This window comes from Mesoplodon bidens (genome assembly GCF_964165515.1).
Source record: "Mesoplodon bidens genome assembly, chromosome: 1".
NCBI classification, from domain to species: domain Eukaryota; kingdom Metazoa; phylum Chordata; class Mammalia; order Artiodactyla; family Ziphiidae; genus Mesoplodon; species Mesoplodon bidens.
Window position 1 is genome coordinate 107,487,001 of NC_138176.1, and position 22,125 is coordinate 107,509,125.

At 38.9% G+C, this 22,125-nt stretch overlaps 1 protein-coding gene across 1 annotated transcript in view; it reads right to left on the reverse strand.

Annotated features, from left to right (window-relative positions):
- FMN2 (formin 2) overlaps positions 1-22,125 on the reverse strand; it is a gene marked incomplete at both ends in the record, with an annotated part of 311,706 nt that overhangs the window by 43,085 nt on the left and 246,496 nt on the right. The window contains 2 exons of the mRNA XM_081254035.1: positions 8,340-8,391; positions 19,657-19,749. Coding sequence (XP_081110161.1) covers positions 8,340-8,391; positions 19,657-19,749 — 145 coding nt within the window. The remainder of the gene's footprint in view (positions 1-8,339; positions 8,392-19,656; positions 19,750-22,125) is intronic.

Sequence of the window (22,125 nt, forward strand, 5' to 3'; positions counted from 1 at the left end):
CAGTGGACAGATCATCCAAAAAGAAAATAAATAAGGAAACACAAGCTTTAAATGATACAGTAAACAAGATGGACTTAATTGGTATTTATAGGACATTCCATCCTCAAACAACAGAATACACATTTTTCTCAAGTGCTCATGGAACATTCTCCAGGATAGATCATATCTTGGGTCACAAATCAAGCCCTGGTAAATTTAAGAAAATTGAAATCATATCAAGTATCTTTTCCGACCGCAACGCTATGAGACTAGATATCAATTACAGGAAAAGTTCTGTAAAAAATACAAACACGTGGAGGCTAAACAATACACTACTTAATAACGAAATCATCACTGAAGAAATCAAAGAGGAAATCAAAAAATACCTAGAAACAAATGACAATGGAGACACGATAACCAAAACCTATGGGATGCAGCAAAAGCAGTTCTAAGAGGAAAATTTATAGCAATACAATCCTACCTTAAGAAACAGGAAACATCTCGAATAAACAACCTAACCTTGCACCTAAAGCAATTAGAGAAAGAAGAACAAAAACCCTCCAAATTTAGCAGGAGGAAAGAAATCATAAAGATCAGATGAGAAATAAATGAAAAAGAAATGAAAGAAGCGACAGCAAAGATCAATAAAACTAAAAGTTGGTTCTTTGAGAAGATAAACAACATTGATAAACCATTAGCCAGACTCATTAAGAAAAAAAGGGAGAAGACTCAAATCAATAGAATTAGAAATGAAAAAGGAGAAGTAACAACTGACGCCACAGAAATACAAAAGATCATGAGAGATTACTACAAGCAACTCTCTGCCAATAAAATGGACAACCTGGAAGTAATGAACAAATTCTTAGACATGCACAACCTGCCAAGACTGAATGAGGAAGAAATAGAAAATATGAACAGACCAATCACAAGCACTGAAACTGAAACTGTGATTAAAAACCTTCCAGGGCTTTCCTGGTGGCGCAGTGGTTGAGAGTCCACCTGCTGATGCAGGGGACACGGGTTCGTGCCCCAGTCTGGGAAGATCCCACATGCCGTGGAACGGCAGGGCCCATGAGCCATGGCCGCTAAGCCTGCATGTCCAGAGCCTGTGCTCTGCAACGGGGGAGGCCACAACAGTGAGAGGCCTGTGTACTGAAAAAAAAAAAATCTTCCAAAAAACAAAAGCCCAGGACCAGATGTCTTCAGAGGCGAATTCTATCAAATATTTAGAGAAGAGCTAACACCTATCCTTCTCAAACTCTTCCAAAATATAGCAGAGGGAGGAATACTCTGAAACTCATTCTACAAGGCCACCATCACCCTGCTACCAAAACCAGACAAGGATGTCACAAAAAAAGAAAACTACAGGCTAATATCACTGATGAACATAGATGCAAAAGTCCTCAACAAAATACTAGCAAACAGAATCCAACAGCACATGAAAAGGATCATGCACCATGATCAAGGGGTTTATTCCAGGAATGAATGCAAGGATTCTTCAATATACGCAAATCAATCAACGTGATACACCATATTAACAAATTGAAGGGGAAAAACCATATGATCATCGCGATAGATGCAGAGAAAGCTTTCGACAAAATTCAACACCAATTTATGATAAAAACCCTGCAGAAAGTAGGCATAGAGGGAACGTTCCTCAACATCATAAAGACCATATATGACAAACCCACAGCCAACATTGTCCTCAACGGTGAAAAACTGAAAGCATTTCTACTAAGATCAGGAACAAGACGACGTTGCCCACTCTCACCACTCTTATTCAACATAAGAGTTTTGAAGTTTTAGCCACAGCAATCAGAGAAGAAAAGGAAATAAAAGGAATCCAAATCGGAAAAGAAGAAGTAAAGCTGTCACTGTTTGCAGATGACATGATACTATACATAGAAAATCCTAAAGATGCTACCAGAAAACTACTAGAGCTAATCAATGAATTTGGTAAAGTTGCAGGATACAAAATGAATGCACAGAAATCTCTGGCATTCCTATACACTAATGATGAAAAATCTGAAAGAGAAATCAAGAAAACACTCTCATTTGCCATTGTAACAAAAAGAATAAAATATCTAGGAATAAAACTACCTAAGGAGACAAAAGACCTGTTTGTAGAAAAGTATAAGACACTGATGAAAGAAATTAAAGATGATAGAAATACATGGAGAGATATACCATGTTCTTGGATTGGAAGAATCAACATTGTGAAAATGACTCTACTATACTACCCAAAGCAATCTACAGATTCAATGCAATCCCTATCAAACTACCACTGGCATTTTTCAAAGAACTAGAACAAAAAATTTCACAATTTGTATGGAAACACAGAAGACCCTGAATAGGCAAAGCAATCTTGAGAACGAAAAATGGAGCTGGAGGAAGCAGGCTCCCTGACTTCAGACCATACTACAAAGCTACAGTAATCAATACAGTATGGTACCGGCACAAAAACAGAAATATAGATCAATGGAGAAGGATAGAAAGCCCAGAGATAAACCCACGCACATATGGTCACCTTACCTTTGATAAAGGAGGCAGGAATATACACTGGAGAAAAGACAGCCTCTTCAATAAGTGGTGCTGGGAAAAATGGACAGGTACATGTAAAAGTATGAGATTAGATCACTCCCTAACACCATACACAAAAATAAGCTCAAAATGGATTAAAGACCTAAATGTAAGGCCAGAAACTATCAAACTCTTAGAGGAAAACATAGGCAGAACAATCTATGACATGAATCACAGCAAGATCCTTTTTGACCCACCTCCTAGAGAAATGGAAATAAAAACAAAAATAAACAAATGGGACTTAATGAAACTTCAAAGTTTTTGCACAGCAAAGGAAACCATAAACAAGGCCAAAAGACAACCCTCAGAATGGGAGAAAATATTTGCAAATGAAGCAACTGACAAAGGATTAATCTCCAAAATTTATAAGCAGCTCATGTAGCTCAATAACAAAATAACAAACAACCCAATCCAAAAATGGGCAGAAGACCTAAATAGACATTTCTCCAAAGAAGATATACAGACATGAAAGAATGCTCAACATCATTAATCATTAGAGAAATGCAAATCAAAACTACAATGAGATATCATCTCACACCAGTCAGAAAGGCCATCATCAAAAAATCTAGAAACAATAAATGCTGGAGAGGGTGTGGAGAAAAAGGAACATTCTTGCACTGCTGGTGGGAATGTGAATTGGTACAGCCACTATGGAGAACAGTATGGAGGTTCCTTAAAAAACTAAAAATAGAACTACCATATGACCCAGCAATCCCACTACTGGGCATATATCCTGAGAAAACCAGAATTCAAAAAGAGTCATGTACCACAATGTTCATTGCAGCTCTATTTACAATAGCCCGGAGATGGAAACAACCTAAGTGTCCATCATCAGATGAATGGATAAAGAAGATGTGGCACATATATACAATGGAATATTACTCAGCCATAAAAAGAAACAAAATCGAGCTATTTGTTATGAGGTGGATGGACCTAGAGTCTGTCATACAGAGTGAAGTAAGTCAGAAAGAGAAAGACAAATACCATATGCTAACACATATATATGGAATTTAAGAAAAAAAATGTCATGAAGAACCTAGGGGTAAGACAGTAATAAAGACACAGACCTACTGGAGAATGGACTTGAGGATATGGGGAGGGGGAAGGGTAAGCTGTGACAAAGCGAGAGAGTGGCATGGACATATATACACTACCAAACGTAAAACAGATAGCTAGTGGGAAGCAGCCGCATAGCACAGGGAGATCAGCTCGGTGCTTTGTGACCACCTAGAGGGGTGGGATAGGGAGGGTGGGAGGGAGGGAGACGCAGGAGGGAAGAGATATGGGAACATATGTATATGTATAACTGATTCACTTTGTTATAAAGCAGAAACTAACACACCATTGTAAAGCAATTATACTCCAATAAAGATGTAAAAAAAAAAGAATGAAATTACAGCATTGTCTTAAACCACACGCAAAAATAAACTCAATATCAATTAAAGGCCTAAATGTAATACCAGAAACCATTATACTCCTAGAGGAAAACACAGGCAGGCCACTCTTTGACATAAACTGTGGCAATATCTTTTTGGATCTGTCTCCTAAAGCAAAGGAAATAAAAGCAAACATAAACAAGTGGGACCTAATTAAACTTAAAAGCTTTTGCATAGCAAAGGAAATGATAAACAAAACAAAAAGACAGCCTACAGAATGGGATAAAATATTTGCAAATGATACACTGACAAGGGATTAATCTCTAAAATATACAAACAGCTCATACAGCTCAATATCAAAAAAACAAAGAACCCAATCAAAAAATGGGCAGAAGATCTAAACAGATATTTCCCTAAAGATGACATAAAGGTGGCCAAAAGGCACATGAAAAGATACTCCTCATCTCTAATTATTAGAGAAATGCAAATCAAAACTACAACGAGGTACCACCTCACACTGGTCAGAATGGCCATCATCAGAAAATCTACAAACAATAAATGCTGGACAGGGTGTGGAGAAAAGGGAACCCTCCTACACTTTTGATGGGAATGTAAATTGGTGCCGCCACTATGGAAAAGAGTACAGGGGTTCCCTAATAATCTAAAAATAGAGCTACTATAGGATCCTGCAATCCCACTCCTGGGCATATATACAGAGAAAACCATAATTTGAATATACGCACCTCAATGTTCATCGCAGCAATGTTTACAATAGTCAGGAGATGGAAGCAACCTAAATGTCCATTGATGGATGAATGGATAAAGAAGATGTGGTACATATATAAGATGGACTATTACTCAGCCATAAAAAAGAATGAAATAATGCCATTTGCAGCAACAGGGATGGACCTAGAGATTATCATACTAAGTGACACAAGCCAGACAGAGAAAGACAAATATAATATGATATCACTTATATGTGCAATCTAAAAAAAATGATACAAATGCACTTATATTCAAAACAAAAATAGACCCACAGACATAGAAAACAAACTTATAGTTGCCAAAGGGGAAAGTGAGGGGGAGATAAATTAGGAGTTTGGAATTAATATATACACACTACTATATATAAAATAGATAAAAAACAAGGACCTACAAGGAACTATACTCTGTTCCAATAGAGTCGGTCCCCTCAGACGGAGCTGCAATGCTGTGGACAGGATCTCTGTGCTCCGCACGGGAGCTGAAGCCAGAGGAGGGCACTGGCCTACATGCCCCAGCGGGGACCCCAAGCCGCTCTGCAGGAGCCCCCTTTCCAGAGGAGGGAGGGCCTCACCCTGTCAGCCGGGGGTGCATTGAGGAAGGGAGCCCCATCCTCTGCACACGCTTGCCTAGAGCAGGACTTCTCAGCACACAGCGGCTGGAGGGCTGGGCCCAGCCGGGGGAGGACAGTCTGCCCCGAGGCCCAAGGGGCATCCACGGCCGTGGCTTAGATGCCACCATCTTCTGTTCTCACCAAGATGTAGCAGATTTTCTTGAATGAATGATTTCCCATTTGCTGGAGGCCTTTAGAACGTGTTTTAGAAGTGTTAAGTTATTGTTTTATATCCTTTTATCCAATGAAATCGTTGTTAGTTGGGAAGAGAGTTCACTCTGGAAATCAGTCTCCCAAGCTTAAGTGTTTGGGTGAATCCAAAAGAAGGAGATTTTGAAAAACCCGTGGTAGGCAGGTTCCTACACATATATTTAACTCGGAAAATTTAATTATTCTGAGCTGATCTCTACACACTCACCATCTGTGTATTGTTTATTTCACAGATAAGGACACGGATTCAAAAGTTATGGTAAATCCTTGGAGACACAGCTCCAGCAGTTTGGAGTGGGTGCAGATACACAGATCTGACACCAAAATCTATGCTCTAATAATGCTTCCAGGTGGCCCAATCCCAGATTCAGCAGAGACAGTGAGGAACACAGAACGCACACATAAACACATGCCTGATTCTGAAATCTGACTCTGCTTTCTGCTTCCACCACCCAACATTTTGTAATCTCTGATTAGGATAATAATGTGAAAATAACATAGCAATTAACATATTAGTCACTTACTAAGTGCTCAGCATCTGGCAAACACTATCTGACTTAATTCTGCAGGGGCCACCCCAGAATGTCTCTTGGGCATGTGGATTATTTCTAGCTGAAAACAATCAAGGACCAAAAGACTCAGGAAGAAACTCTGACCTTGCCCCTAACTGCCTAAAGAACTTAGATAGAGGGTTTGCTGCTGGAATAGAGTTTTCAGCAGAGGTATCTGCAAGAATATGGGGGTGGGGGGGCAGCTCTTGGCAGGGCCTGCACAAGAGTACACTCTGGGCCCATCGTCTCTGCTGGCTCAGCAAACACTGGTTTAGCAAGCATCTGCTTTTCTGTCTCCTTCTGAATTGCCTCCCTCCCCTCTGAAGTCCTAAACCAGTACCACCGGAACATCCTCTTTTGTCTTTAGCTGAAGGCGGTATTTAAGTTTTCCTGGGTCTCTCCCATGTATACTTGTTATTAAACTTTTCTGTGATTTTCTCCTGTTAATCTGTCTCACGTCAGTTTAATTCTTAGACCAGCCAGAAGAAACTAGAAGGGTAGAGGATAACGTCTTCTTCCCTGACATCTCTCCCTCGCCAAGTAGTCACTACTGTCCCGGGGTTAGGGTTTGGACCCCAAGGCACAGCCATCACACACGACAGGCCAGGGCCACACCGCCTCCTGCAGAGAATTACTACTGACTGATGTCCAGGTCATGCAGCATTGCTACAGAAATGGTACAGAGACTTAGTTCTTTTAGGAATGTTTCACAGGATCCATAATTCTTACTTTTATTTTTGAATTTCAGAGTTAATTATCTAAATTATAAAGATGACTCTTTTATTAACAGCTTTGTCCTTAGCCAGAATTCCTTTCATACAATTAACTGAAATTCCTGCTTGTTATAATTTAAGGTCTTCACCTCGGTTTTTGCTTTGATAGAAACTGGCCAATTCTGTTTACCAATTTGCCTCCAATACAACTATTATGTATGTGATATCTGTTCACAGACATATGGGATCTTGCCTCATAAAGTAACAGCAAAGAACCTCTTTTATCAACATTTTCCCCTCAGGAGTAATCAAATTTCTTTAACGACTGTGATGGTTAATTTGACGTGTCAGCTTGGTTGGGCTGTCGTAACTGGTCTGGGGTCAAACACCAGTGTAGATGTTGTTGTGAAGGTATTTTTTAGATGTGATTAATGTTTAAATCAGTAGACTTTGAGAAAAGCAGATGACCCTCCATAATGAGGATGGGCCTCATCCAATCTAGTTGAGGGAATTAAGAAAAAAAGACTGGTTACCCAAATAGGAAGGAATTCTGTCTCCAGAATGCTTTCCAACTCAAGATTGTAACATCAGCAACATGCAGAATTTCCCGCCTGTTGTGAGCCAATTCCTTAAAATCAATCTCTCTCTCTCTGAAGGTGTGCGCACACACACACACACACACACACATACCCCCCACACACCTCACACACAGACATCCCACCCCCACACACCCCACACATACACACACACAGACACACACCACACACAGAGACCCCCCCACACTCCCCACACACCCCACACATACCCCCCACACACAGATACACACACACCACACACATACCCCACACACACCTCATACACACACACACCCCACACACACCCCCCACACAGACATACACCACACACACAGACACACCCACACACAGACACACACACTCCCCACACACCACACACACATCCTGCACACACCACACACACCCCCCACACACCACACACACAGACACACAGACACACACACAGACACACACACACCTATGGGCTCTGTTTTCTGGAGAAGCCTGACTAGCACAGAGAGGAAGAAGTGGAGAAGATGATGCAGAGAAGCAGAGAGATTTCTGAGATACTTTTCTACGCTCACCCATGATTGCAAACCTCCATTCTGGAAGTAAGGGTTATGCAAGGGGAACTCAGGGTGCCGGCCCAGCTGTGGAAACTCAATAGTGTCCTATAACCAAACCCTTCACCCTTTTTTCTTGAGATAGGTTCCTGCTGTCTTCCTTTCTCTTATATTTCTACAGCACTAAATCCTATTCTACAGAGAAGGTGCTAAGCTAGTCACAATAATTGGATACTTAACAGATTTATATGTCAACCAGAGTTATAAAATAAAAGCCAGAAATCCAGTGTATCATCAAAGTGCATATTGAATTAGTTTCTTTCTCTTTTATGCTTGAGAATAAAAATTGAGCTAATGATTGACTCCTTGAACTGAAGCACACTAAGCACTTTCTAAGTCAACTCTGAGAACAAACATTGAAAGAAAACAATTGCTCACCATTTATGAGTCTCTGTCAGTGAGTTCTCCTCCGCTTCTTGGTCAATTTTAGCTGAAAATGTAAGAAAAGAAAACGAGATGAGATAAATGATAAATGGTTATAACCATCTCAAACAAAACAGATCCAAATAATATGAAATATATTTTAACACATTATTAACACTAAGGTACTCCAGACAGAAGTTTATTTTAAATCTATGAAGAGATATGATTGAATAGGTTATATTTAATTTTCATTAAGCTAATACTACTTTCTAAGTAATTTCTTTAGATCAGTCACATTAACCTGAGAAAACGAAACACTAGAAAACTTGATATTCACATCAAATTTGTTTGTCAAGGATTTAAATGTCAATAATTGGTTGAAAATAATTCTCTCAAGCAAAGGTACAAAAACCAAGTAAAAAAACCTAAATAAAAATGGTTTGTGACCTTCTTCACCAGTGCTCTCCACACCAGATCACAAGTGAACAGATCCAGGGATTATTTCCATGCAGATGTAAGATAAAATACTAACACTTTCTACTAATTCCAAGTGATGAGATGACAGTGCATGCATTTATTTGCTATTAGATTTGTCTAAAAATAAAGAATGGTAGCCGGACACAAACCCAAAGATCAAATTTGGGAAAGAGATTACACCACTATTTTAAAATTATTTAAAATAACACAGAAACTCCCATCATATAATATATGTATGGCAGTGACCTTCACAGTTTTTGACCAGTAAGCATTCTAGGAATTTACGTATTAGTTCATACACATGTATTTGACATGAAAGCTTCAAAAGTACTCCTACTTCTCACAATGTTAATATTTTTAGCCTATTCCATTAGATCTCAAAATGTAGCCACTAAGTTGATTTCATGCTTCACTAATGATCAGTTTGAACATCACTGAGCTACTGGACAAAAAGTTTAAAAATCAATGAAAAAGACTCTGGAGCTAGTGAAATAAGTTGTCTTTTCATAACCATTCCCCTTTGAGTAACACTCACGGCTATTTGGAGAAATTAGAAGACAAAGAGGAGCAGCGCAAACTGATTCTAAAAATTGGAGCTCTGAATGGAAGCAAACCCCTGGTCCCTTGGAACTGTCAGTCTCCATCAGGACTTAAACAGTCATCAGCTTGGGCTGGTTACTCTATGTTTGAAGGTCTGCACAACGTCTGCACAGCCATTGTGGAGTGTTGTGTGGCCCCTCTCTGCAGGACTGTGCCAGTGTTTTTTAAAAAATTTTTATTGGAGTATAGTTGACTTACAATGTTGTGTTAGTTTCTGCTGTACAGTGAAGTGAGTCAGTTAAACACATATATGTATCCACTGTTTTCTAGATTCTTTTCCCATGTAGGTCATTATGGAGTATTGAGTAGAGTTCCCTGTGCTGTACAGTAGGTCCTTATTAGTTATCTATTTTATATATAATAGTGTATATATGTCAACCCCAGTCTCCCAATTTATCCCTCCCTCCTTTACCCCCTGGTAAACATAAGTTTGTTTTCTACATCCGTGACTGTCTGAATTTAACAGGGATCCTTGGAGCTGGCAGCAGAGACTTTTCCCCCTTTCCCCTTTTGTTCTTTAGAGTGTTTACATAAATCCACAGGTCAATCATTAGTTATATTAAGAAACAGAATAAATGTTCCATGACTTCACTTTGAAAAGTCTCCAATGTTAATATATTTTCTTACAAAACCTGCTCTGGGCTGCTTAGCATGAAAATGGTTGGCTTCCGTAAGTAATTCTAGAACCACAGAAAGTTTAAGGGAAAATAACAAAGCACCACAATGATTACCATTTTCAGGAAGGACATTCTCCCAACTGCCTGTGTCTTTTTTTTTCTTTTGTAAAATATAGAGATTAAGACTGAGAAAGGAAGAAAATTTCTGGACTATTTTAGAACCATCAAGTAAATGACATATGAAATTTAAAACACCCTAAAATTAGATTCCAGAAATCTGTGTTCTACTTCTGATTCTGCCACGGAAATTAGCTTTGTAATCTTAGGTAAATAGATTAATCTGTTAACATACATAAAATATTTAGCATAGTGCCCCCAAAAGTTAGTAGGGACTAAATAAATGTTCTTTGAAAATGCTGGATCTCAAGCTCTTGAAATTCCTAAAGTGATGTTCAGGTTTTCAAGCAAAAATGGAACATGACATATAAATAAAGTTATTTCCTATAAACCACGCAAACTTCCAATCGCTAATTATTTCATTCTCTGACCTATTTTTTCAGAAACATAAAAATTATTTTCAGTTAATTTCTAATGGCACAGAGGGCTTTCTGACTAGTTTTGAAAGCCAGTGTTACTTTTAGCAGCATTTTCTTACATATTTATAATCTTCTATTGATAGTTTATTATACCAAAGTATGCAAATTATTACTTAAAGTAACATTCATTTTCCCTTTCTTTATAGCACACAGATCATTTCTTTTTTAACATTTCAAATGGGGATGGCAGCCTTCTAGTTTGTTCATGACAACTGCTAACTGTAGGATACCTAAAAAAACATTTAAAATAGGCCAACAGGGGAGGAGCTTCAAGATGGTGGAAGAGTAAGACGTGGAAATCATCTTGCTCCCCACAAATATATCAGAAATACATCTACATGTGGAACAGCTCCTACAGAACACCCACTGAACGCTGGCAGAAGACCTCAGACCTCCCAAAAGGCAAGAAACTCCCCACGTACCTGGGTAGGGCAAAAGAAAAAAGAAAAACCAGAGACAAAGAATAGGGACGGGACCTGCACCAGTGGGAGGGAGCCGTGCAGGAGGAAAGGTTTCCACACACTAGAAGCCCTTTCACGGGCGGAGACTGCGGGTGGCGGAGGCGGAAGGCTTCGGAGCCGCAGAGGAGAGCACAGCAACAGGGGTGCGGAGGGCACAGTGGAGAGATTCCCGCACAGAGGATCGGTGCCGACCGGCACTCACCAGCCCGAGAGGCTTGTCTGCTCACCTGCCGGGGCGGGCGGGGCTGGGAGCTGAGGCTCGGGCTTCGGTGTCGGAGCGCAGGGAGAGGACTGGGGTTGGCGGCCTGAACACAGCCTGCAGGGGGCCAGTGCACCACGGCTAGCTGGGAGGGAGTCCGGGAAAAGCCTGGAGCTGCCGAAGAGGCAAGAGACTTTTTCTTCCCTCTTTGTTACCTGGTGCGCGAGGAGAGGGGATTCAGAGCGCCGCTTAAAGGAGCTGCAGAGACGGGGGTGAGCCGCGGCTATCAGCGTGGACCCCCGAGATGGACATGGGACGCTAAGGCTGCTGCTGCAACCAGCAAGAAGCCTGTGTGCAAGAACAGGTCACTGTCCACACCTCCCCTCCTGGGAGCCTGTGCAGCCCGCCACTGCCGGGGGCCCGGGATCCAGGGACAACTTCCTTGGGAGAACGCACGGCGCACCTCAGGCTGGTGCAACGTCACGCCGGCCTGTGCCGCCACAGGCTCGCCCCGCACTCCGTGCCCCTCCCTCCTCCCGGCCTGAGTGAGCCAGAGTCCCCGAAGCAGCTGTTCCTTTAACCCCGTCCTGTCTGAGCGAAGAACAGATGCCCTCAGGCAACCTACACGCAGAGGCGGGGCCAGATCCAAAGCTGAACCCTGGAAGCTGTGAGAACAGGGAAGAGAAAGGGAAATCTCTCCCAGCAGCCTCAGAAGCAGCGGATTAAAGCAGCACAATCAACTTGATGTACCCCGCATCTGTGGAACACCTGAATAGACAACGAATCATCCCAGACTGAGGAGGTGTACTTTGGGAGCAAGGATATATATATATATTTTTTCCCTTTTTCTTTTTTTCTGAGTGTGTATGTGTATGCTTCTGTGTGTGATTTTGTCTGTATAGCTTTGCCTTTACCATTTGTCCTAGGGTTCTTTTTTTTTCAATATATAGTTTTTAGCACTTGTTATCATTGGTGGATTTGTTTTTTGGTTTCATTGCACTCTTCTCTCCTTTTTTTAAATTACTTTAAAAATATTTTTAATAAGTATTTTTTCTTTCATAACTTTATCTCCTTCCTTCCTTTCTCTCTCTCTCTCTCTCTTTCTCCCTCTCTTTCTTTCTTTATTTTTCTTTCCTTCTTCTCCCTTTTATTCTGAGCCATGTGGATAACACGCTCTTGGTGTTCCGGCCAGGCATCAGTGCTGTGCCTCAGAGGTGGGAGAGCCAAGTTCAGGACACTGGTCCACAAGAGACCTCCCAGCTCCACGTAATATCAAACGGGGTAAATCTCCCAGCGATCTCCATCTCAACACCAAGACCCAGCTCCAATCAACGACCAGCAAGCTCCAATGCTGGACACCCTATGCCAAACAACTAGCAAGACAGGAACACAACCCCACCCATTAGAAGAGAGCCTGCCTAAAATCATAATAAGGCCACACACACCCCAAAACACACCAACAGACATGGACCTGCCCACCAGAAAGACAAGATCCAGCCTCATCCACAAGAACACAGGCACTAGTCCCCTCCACCAGGAAACCTACACAACCCACTGAACCAACCTTAGCCACTGGGGACAAACACCAAAAACAACGGGAACTACAAACCTGCAGCCTGCAAGAAGGAGACCCCAAACACAGTAATATAAGAAAAATGAGAAGACAGAAAAACACACAGCAGATGAAGGAGCAAGGTTAAAACCCACCAGACCTAACAAATGAAGAGGAAATAGGCAGTCTACCTGAAAAAGTATTCAGAATAATGATAGAAAAGATGATCCAAAATCTTTGAAATACAATGGAGAAATTACAAGAAACGTTTAACAAGGACCTACAAGAACTAAAGAGCTAACAAACAGTGATGAGCAACACAATAAATGAAATTTAAAATTCTCTAGAAGGGATCAATAGCAGAATAACTGAGGCAGAAGAACGGATAAATGACCTGGAAGATAAAATAGTGGAAATGACTACTGCAGAGCAGAATAAAGGGAAAAAAATGAAAAGTATTGAGGACAGTCTCAGAGACCTCTGAGACAACACTGAATGCACCAACATTCAAATTATAGGGGTCCCAGAAGAAGAAGAGAAAACGAAAGGGACTGAGAAAATATTGGAAGAGATTATAGTGGAAAACTTCCCTAATATGGGAAAGTACATAGTTAATCAGTCCAGGAAGCAGAGAGTCCCATACAGGATAAATCCAAGGAGAAATGCTCCAAGACACATATCAATCAAACTATCAAACATAAAATACCAAGAAAACATATTAAAAGCAGCAAGGGAAAAACAACAAATAACACATAAGGGAATCCCCATAAGGTTAAGAGCTGATCTTTCAGCAGAAACTCTGCAAGCCAGAAGGGAGTGGCAGAACATATTTAAAGTGATGAAGGAGAAAAACCTACAACCAAGATTACTCTACCCAGCAAGGATATCATTAAGATTTGATGGAGAAATTAAAACATTTACAGACAAGCAAAAGCTGAGAGAGTTCAGCATCATCAAACCAGCTTTACACCAAATGCTAAAGAAACTTCTCTAGGCAAGAAACACAAGAGAAGGAAAAGACCTACAATAACAAACCTAAAACAATTAAGAAAATGGGAATAGGAACATACATATCGATAATTTCCTTAAATGTAAATGGATTAAATGCTCCCACCAAAAGACACAGACTGACTGAATGGATACAAAAACAAGACCCATATATATGCTGTCTACAAGAGACTTACTTCAGACCTAGGGACACATACAGACTGAAAGTAAGGGGATGGAAAAAGATATTGCATACAAATGGAAATCAAAAGAAAGCTGGAGTACCAATTCTCATATCAGAACAAATAGACTTTTAAACAAAGACTATTACAAGAGTCAAAAAAGGACACTACATAGTGATCAAGGCATCAATCTAAGAATAAGATATAACAATTCTGAATATTTAGGCACCCAACATACGAGCCCCTCAATACACGAGGCAAATGCTAACAGCCATAAAAGGGGAAATCGACAGTAACACAGTCATAGTAGGGGACTTTAACACCCCACTTTCACCAGTGGACACATCATCCAAAATGAAAATAAATAAGGAAACACAAGCTTTAAATGATACAGTAAACAAGATGGACTTAATTGGTATTTATAGGACATTCCATCCCAAAACAACAGAATACACTTTCTTCTCAGGTGGTCATGGAACATTCTCCAGGATAGATCATATCTTGGGGCACAAATCAAGCCGTGGCAAATTTAAGAAAACTGAAATTGTATCAAGTATCTTTTCCAACCACAATGCTATGAGACTAGATATCAATTACAGGAAAAAATCTATAAAAAATACAAACACATGGAGGCTAAACAATACACTACTTAATAAACAAGAGATCACTGAAGAAATCAAAGAAGAAATAAAAAAATACCTAGAAACAAATGCCTATGAACACATGACGACCCAAAAGCTATGGGATGCAGCAAAAGCAGTTCTAAGAGGGAAGTTTATAGCAATATAATCCTACCTTAAGAAACAGGAAACATCTCAAATAAACAACCTAACCTTATACATAAAGCAATTAGAGAAAGAAGAAGAACAACGACAAAAAAAAAGTTAGCAGAAGGAAAGAAATCATAAAGATCAGATCAGAAATAAATGAAAAAGAAAGGAAGGAAATGATAGCAAAGATCAATAAAACTATAAGTGGGTTCTTTGAGAAGATAAACAAAATTGATAAACCATGAGCCAGGCTCAACAAGAAAAAAAGTGAGAAGACTCAAATCAATAAAATTAGTAATGAAAAAGGAGAAGTGGGCTTCCCTGGTGGCGCAGAGGTTGAGAGTATGCCTGCCAATGCAGGGGACACGGGTTCGTGCCCCAGTCCGGGAAGATGCCACATGCCACGGAGCGGCTGGGCCCGTGAGCCATGGCTGCTGAGCCTGCGTGTCCGGAGCCTGTGCTCCACAACGGGAGAGGCCACAACAGTGAGAGGCCTGCATACCGCAAAAAAAAAAAAGGAGAAGTAACAACTGACACTGGAGAAAAACAAAGGATCATGAGAGATTACTGCAAGCAACTATATGCCAATAAAATGGACAACCTGGAAGAAAGGGACAAATTCATAGAAAAGCACAACCTTCCGAGACTGAACCAGGAAGAAATAGTAAATATGAACAGAACAATCACAAGCACTGAAATTGAAACTGTGATTAAAAATCTTCCAAAAAAGAAAACCCCAGGACAGATGGCTTCACAGGCTAATTCTATAAAACATTTAGAGAAGAGCTAACACCTATCCTTCTCAAACTCTTCCAAAATATAGCAGAGGGAGGAACATCCCCAAACTCATTCTATGAGGCCACCATCACCCTGATACCAAAACCAGACAAAGATGTCACAAAGAAAAAAAAACTACAGGCCAATATCACTGGTAAACATAGATGCAAAAATCCTCAACAAAATACTGGCAAACAGAATCCAACAGCACATGAAAAGGATCATACACCATGATCCAGCGGGATTTATCCCAGGAATGCAAGGATTCTTCAATATACGCAAATCAATCAATGTGATACACCATATTAACAAATTGAAGGAGAAAAACCATGTGATCATCTCATTAGCTGCAGAGAAAGCTTTCGACAAAATTCAACACCAATTTATGATAAAAACCCTCCAGAAAGTAGGCATAGAGGGAACTGACTGCAACATAAGAAAGGCCATATATGACAAACCCACAGCCAACATCGTCCTCAATGGTGAAAAACTGAGACCATTTCCACTAAGATCAGGAACAAGACAAGGTTGCCCACTCTCACCAATATTATTCAACATACTTTTGGAAGTTTTAGCCACAGCAGTCAGAGAAGAAATAGAAATAAAAGGAATCCAAATCGGAAAAGAAGAAGTAAAGCTGTCACTGTTTGCAGATGACGTGATACTATGCATAGAGAATCCTAAAGATGCTACCAGAAAACTGCTAGAGCTAATCAATGAATTTGGTAAAGTACCAGGATACAAAATTAATGCACAGAAACTGCTTGCAGTCCTATACACTAATGATGAAAAATCTGGAAGTGAAATTGAGAAAATACTCCTATTTACCATTGCAATAAAAAGAACATAATATCTAGGAATAAACTTACCTAAGGCGATAAAATACCTGTATGCAGAAAATTATAAGACACTTATGAAAGAAATTAAAGATGATAGAAATACATGGAGAGATATACCATGTTCTTGGATTGGAAGAATCAACATTGTGAAAATGACTCTACTATACTACCCAAAGCAATCTACAGATTCAATGCAATCCCTATCAAACTACCACTGGCATTTTTCAAAGAACTAGAACAAAAAATTTCACAATTTGTATGGAAACACAGAAGACCCTGAATAGGCAAAGCAATCTTGAGAAAGAGAAACGGAGCTGAAGGAATCAGGCTCCCTGACTTCAGACTCTACTACGAAGCTACAGTAATCAAGACAGTATAGTACTGCCGCAAAAACAGAAATATAGATCAACAGAAGAGGATAGAAAGCCCAGAGATAAAGCCATGCACATATGGCCACCTTATCTTTGATAAAGGAGGCAAGAATATACAATTGAGAAAAGACAGCCGCTTCAATAAGTGGTGCTGGGAAAACTGGACAGCTACATGTAAAAGAATGAAATTAGAACACTCCCTCACACCATACACAATAATAAACTCAAAATGGATTAAAGACCTAAATGTAAGGCCAGACACTATTAAAGTCTTAGAGGAAAACATAGGCAGAACACTCCATGACATAAATCACAGCAAGATCCTTTTTGACCCACGTACTAGAGAAATGGAAATATAAACAAAAATAAACAAATGGGACCTAATGAAACTTCAAAATTTTGCACAGCAAAGGAAACCATAAACAATATGAAAAGACAACCCTCAGAATGGGAGAAAATATTTACAAATGAAGCAACTTACAAAGGATTAATCTCCAAAATGTACAAGCAGCTCATGCAGCTCAATATCAAAAACACAAACCCAATCCAAAATTGGGCAGAAGGCCTAAATAGACATTTCTCCAGAGAAGACATACAGATTGCCAACAAACACATGAAAGGATGCTCAACATCACTATGCATTAGAGAAATGTAAATCAAAACTACAATGAGGTATCACCTCACACCGGTCAGAATGGCCATCATCAAAAAATCTACAAACAATAAATGGTGGAGAGGATATGGAGAAAAGGGAACCCTCTTGCACTGTTGTGGGAATGTAAATTGATGCAGCCACTATGGAGAACAGTATGGAGGTTCCTCAAAGAACTAAAAATAGAACTACCATATAACCCAGCAATCCCACTACTGGTCATATACCTTGAAAAAACCATAATTCAAAAACAGTCATGCACCACAATGTTCATTGCAGCTCTATTTACAATAGCCAGGACATGGAAGCAACCTAAGTGTATATCGACAGATGAATGGATAAAGAAGATGTGGCACATATATACAATGGAATATTATTCAGTCATAAAAAGAAACGAAATTGAGCTATTTGTAGTGAGTTGGATAGACCTAGAGACTGTCTTACAGAGTGAAGTGAGTCAGAAAGAGAAAAACAATACCATATGCCTACACATGTATGTGGAATCTACAAAAAAAAAAAGAAAAAGGTTCTGAAGAACCTAGGGGCAGGACAGGAATTAAGACATAGACATAGGGAATGGACTTGAGGACACTGGTAAGGGGAAGGGGAAGCTGGGACGAAGTGAAAACGTGGCATGGGGATATATATATCACCAAATGTAAAATAGATAGCTAGTGGGAAGCAGGCGCATCGCACAGGGAGATCAGCTCAGTTCTTTGTTTCCACCTAGAGGGGTGGGATAGGGAGGGTGGGAGGGAGATACAAGAGGGAGGAGATATGGGGATATATGTATATGTATAGCTGATTCAGTTTATTATACAGCAGAAACTGACAAACCATTGTAAAGCAATTATACTCCAATAAAGATGTGAAAAAAATTTAAAATATATAATATAATCACATATTATGTGAACAAGTATATGAGTGACACACTCATGAACGTTTTCAGATGTGAAATCTAGCAAATTGTGTGACTTCTCTTTTAATGAGTTATAGAATTAAGGACTCCTTTCTACCCATAAGCAAAACAGAATATTCCATAAAATTACAGTTTCTTGATCCTAGAAGTCCACTGGATGGAAAAACCAAGACTCATTTCATTCATCATTAAGAGCTGAGTGAGCTGTCAGGCCCATCTAATTTGTAACTACAGGACACTGATTTCAGTCAAGGACTATTTAAGAATCAACACATAGATTTTCCACTCTAAGTCACGAGGACCTGAGGAAATGGAAATGACAATCACTCTGATACGTGACAGACCAAATTTCTGTTTCTATTGTCATGATTATCTTAAATGATTAAATGGTATTTTCCCACCTAAAAAAGAGCTGTGCTTAATGCTGTATCAAATTCCAGCACAACTCATTCACTGTATATCATCATTAAAGACACTTGAACAACCTATAAAAACCACAGAGGATGGAGCCAGTCTTCAGAGCACTACTTGGCCTCAGTCTCAGGTCATGTCAGTCTCTGAAGAATTCCTGAAAGAGCAAGAACCTTCCCAAAGCATGGCCTGATATAAATCTGATCTTCAGAAGATATGTATATAACTTTCCAAAGCAGAAATGTTTGGAGTAGTGAATGCTTTGATATAAGTTTCAAGGATTTCAATCAGCAATAGATTAATAGAATTTTTATTAGAATTTTTTTGTTTCTTTAATATGGTCTAAAATTTTCCATCCATGCTTATTTCATAGGAATATAGGAAGAATCAATAAAATAACATTTATAAAGTTTTTAAGGTCCCTGGAAAAAATGTGTTAAATATCCAGGGTTATGTATACATCCTATAAAAGATAGAATATAATGTTTTGAAGATCAGAAAATCATCAATATACCTTGTTTCTGAGCACAATGTTTTGTCAAAGCAAATAAATACCAGGTTGAAATGAAGTCATAAGTGTAGATAAAACTTAAAATAATATCTAACTTTCTATCACAAAAAGATAAATATTTTAATGCCTTTAAAACTATATGCTATTTTATTAAAATGTATGTATATGCTATTTTAACTAATAACTATTGTATTTACTGTCATTAAAAAACAGGAATAATGAATATTATTCACAAAACAGCATGTTTAGCCAATTGCTTGTCTGTCACAACTGTGTGATTCGTGATTAAACATCATTTATTTTTCTGTGATGTCAAAATAATCCCTTTTAAACCAATGCATATTTTTCAAAATGCCTTCTACCTTTCTGCTGAACAGGGAGGGAAATGCAACATATCTCTTCCGAATTTACCTTGAATAATAAATTGTTCCATGTTTTCTTTGAATGGCTGGATGTGCTCTTTTGAGGACACCTGGTACACTTTCCCCGCTTCAACCTCACAGGCTGAAATTAGAAAGAGACATTGTTCAGAATGTCACACTGCTAACAGTGCATTAAAACAATTAAAAATATATATTAACTAGTGATAGAAAATCCTGCTAACCACGATAACTGACATATGTGTCTACATATATTTAGAAATATCCAATGCTGACGAAAGGTTTCACTTTAGAGGATTGTAAAAATAAACTTAAAAAAATTAAAGTATAGTTGATATACAATATTATGTTTCAGGTGTACAACATAGTGATTCGATATTTAAATACATTATGAAATTGATCACCAAGTCTACTAACCACCTGTGACTGTACGGTTATTACAATATTATTGACTATATTCCTTATGCTGTATATTAAACCCCATTACTCATTTAATATTTTATATTAAATAAGCGTCTTTCTGTTTGGTTTGGTCATCTGTTTTGCTTTTTGGTTTCCTTTGTGAAGTCATACAACATTGGTCTTTCTCTGGCATACCCTCCAGGCCCATTCATGCTGCCTTTGTGCAAATGGAAAGCTTTATTTTTCATGGTTGAGTAACATTCCACTGTGTGGGTAGGTGAAATATGTGGGCATATATACATACACATATATGTATATATATGTATATATATGAAACACATATACACACACATATGTATTATGAGTATGTGAAACATGTCTTCTTTATCCATCCATCTATTGGTAGATACTACTTAGGTTGCTTCCAAATCTTGGCTATTACAAACAATGCTTCAATGAACATAAGGGTGTATATATCATTTTCAATCAGTATTTTTGTTTTATTGGTATAAATACCCAGAAGTGGAATTGCTGGAACATATGATAGTTCTATTTTCTATTTTTCTGAGGAATCTCCATACTGTTTCCCACAGTAGCAGCATGAATTTTCACTCCCAGCAGCAGTGCACAAGGGTTCCCTTTTCTCCACATCCTCCTTGCCAATACTTGTTTTTTCTTGTCTTTTTGATAAGAGCTATTCTAACAGGTGTGAGGTGGTATCTCACTGTGGTTTTGATTTGCATTTTCCTGATGATTAGTGGTGCTGAGCATCTTTTCATGGGTTTGTTGGCTATCTTTTTGTCCTTTGGAGAAATGTCTATTCAGGTCCTCTGCACAATTTTTAATTGTATTGTTTGTTCTTTTTTATATTAAGTTGTAGGATTTCTTTATATAATTGGGATACAAGCCTTTTATAAAATATATTATTTGAAAATATCTTCTCCCATACAGTAGGCTGTCTTTTCGTTTTGTTGATGGTTTCCTTTGCTATGCAAAAGCTTTTTTGTTTGATGTAGTCCCATTTGTTTATTTTTGTTTTTCTTACCCCTGCCTGAGGAGACATATCTAAAAAATCATCCCTAGGACTGATGTCAAAGAACATACTGATGCTATGTTTTCTTGTAGGTGTTTTGTGTTTTCAGGTCTTATATTTGAGTCTTTAACCATTTTGAGTTTATTCTTATACATAGTGTAGGAAAATAGTCCAGTTTCATTCTTTTGCATGTGGCTGTCCAGTTTTCCCAAAAGCATTTATTGAAGGGGCTGTCTTTTCCCCATTGTATATTACTGACTTCTTTGATGTAGATTAATTGACCATGTAAATATGGATGTATTTCTGGGCTTTCTAATCTGTTCCAGTGATATATGAATCTGTTTTCCTGCCAGTACCATACTGGTTTTTTTTTTTTTTAAGTTTCGTGAAAGTTAATACTCTTTTTTAAAAAATAATATATTTATTTATTTCTTGTTGGCTGTGTTGGGTCTTTGTTGCTGCACACAGGCTTTCTCTAGTTGTGGCGAGTGGGGGTTACTCTTTGTTGTGGTTTGCAGGCTTCTCATTACAGTGGCTTCTCTTGTTGTGGAGCACAGGCTTCAGGAGTTGTGGCACATGGGCTTAGTTTCTCTACAGCATGTGGGATCTTCCCGGACCAGGGCTCAAACCTGTGTCCTCTGCATTGGCAGGTAGATTCTTAACCACCGCACCACCAGCGAAATCCCCCCCTACTGTTTTGATTACTATAGTCTGAAGTCAGGGAGTGTGATACCTTCAGCTTTATTCTTTCTCAAGATTGCTTTGGCTTTTGGGGTCTTTTGTGGTTCCATACAAATTTTAGGATTATTCTAGTTCTATGAAAAATGCCACTGGTATTTTGATAGGGACTAAATTGAATCTGTAGATTACCTTGGGAAGTATGGACATCTTAAAAATATTGATTCTTCTAATCCATAAGCATGGTATATCTTTCCATTTATTTGTCATGGCTTCAATTTCTTTCATCAATGTCTTAGAGTTTTCAGAGTTCAGGTCTTTCACCTCCTTGGTTAAATTTATTCCTAGGTATTATTTTCTTGATGCAATTGGGATTGCACCAGTTCT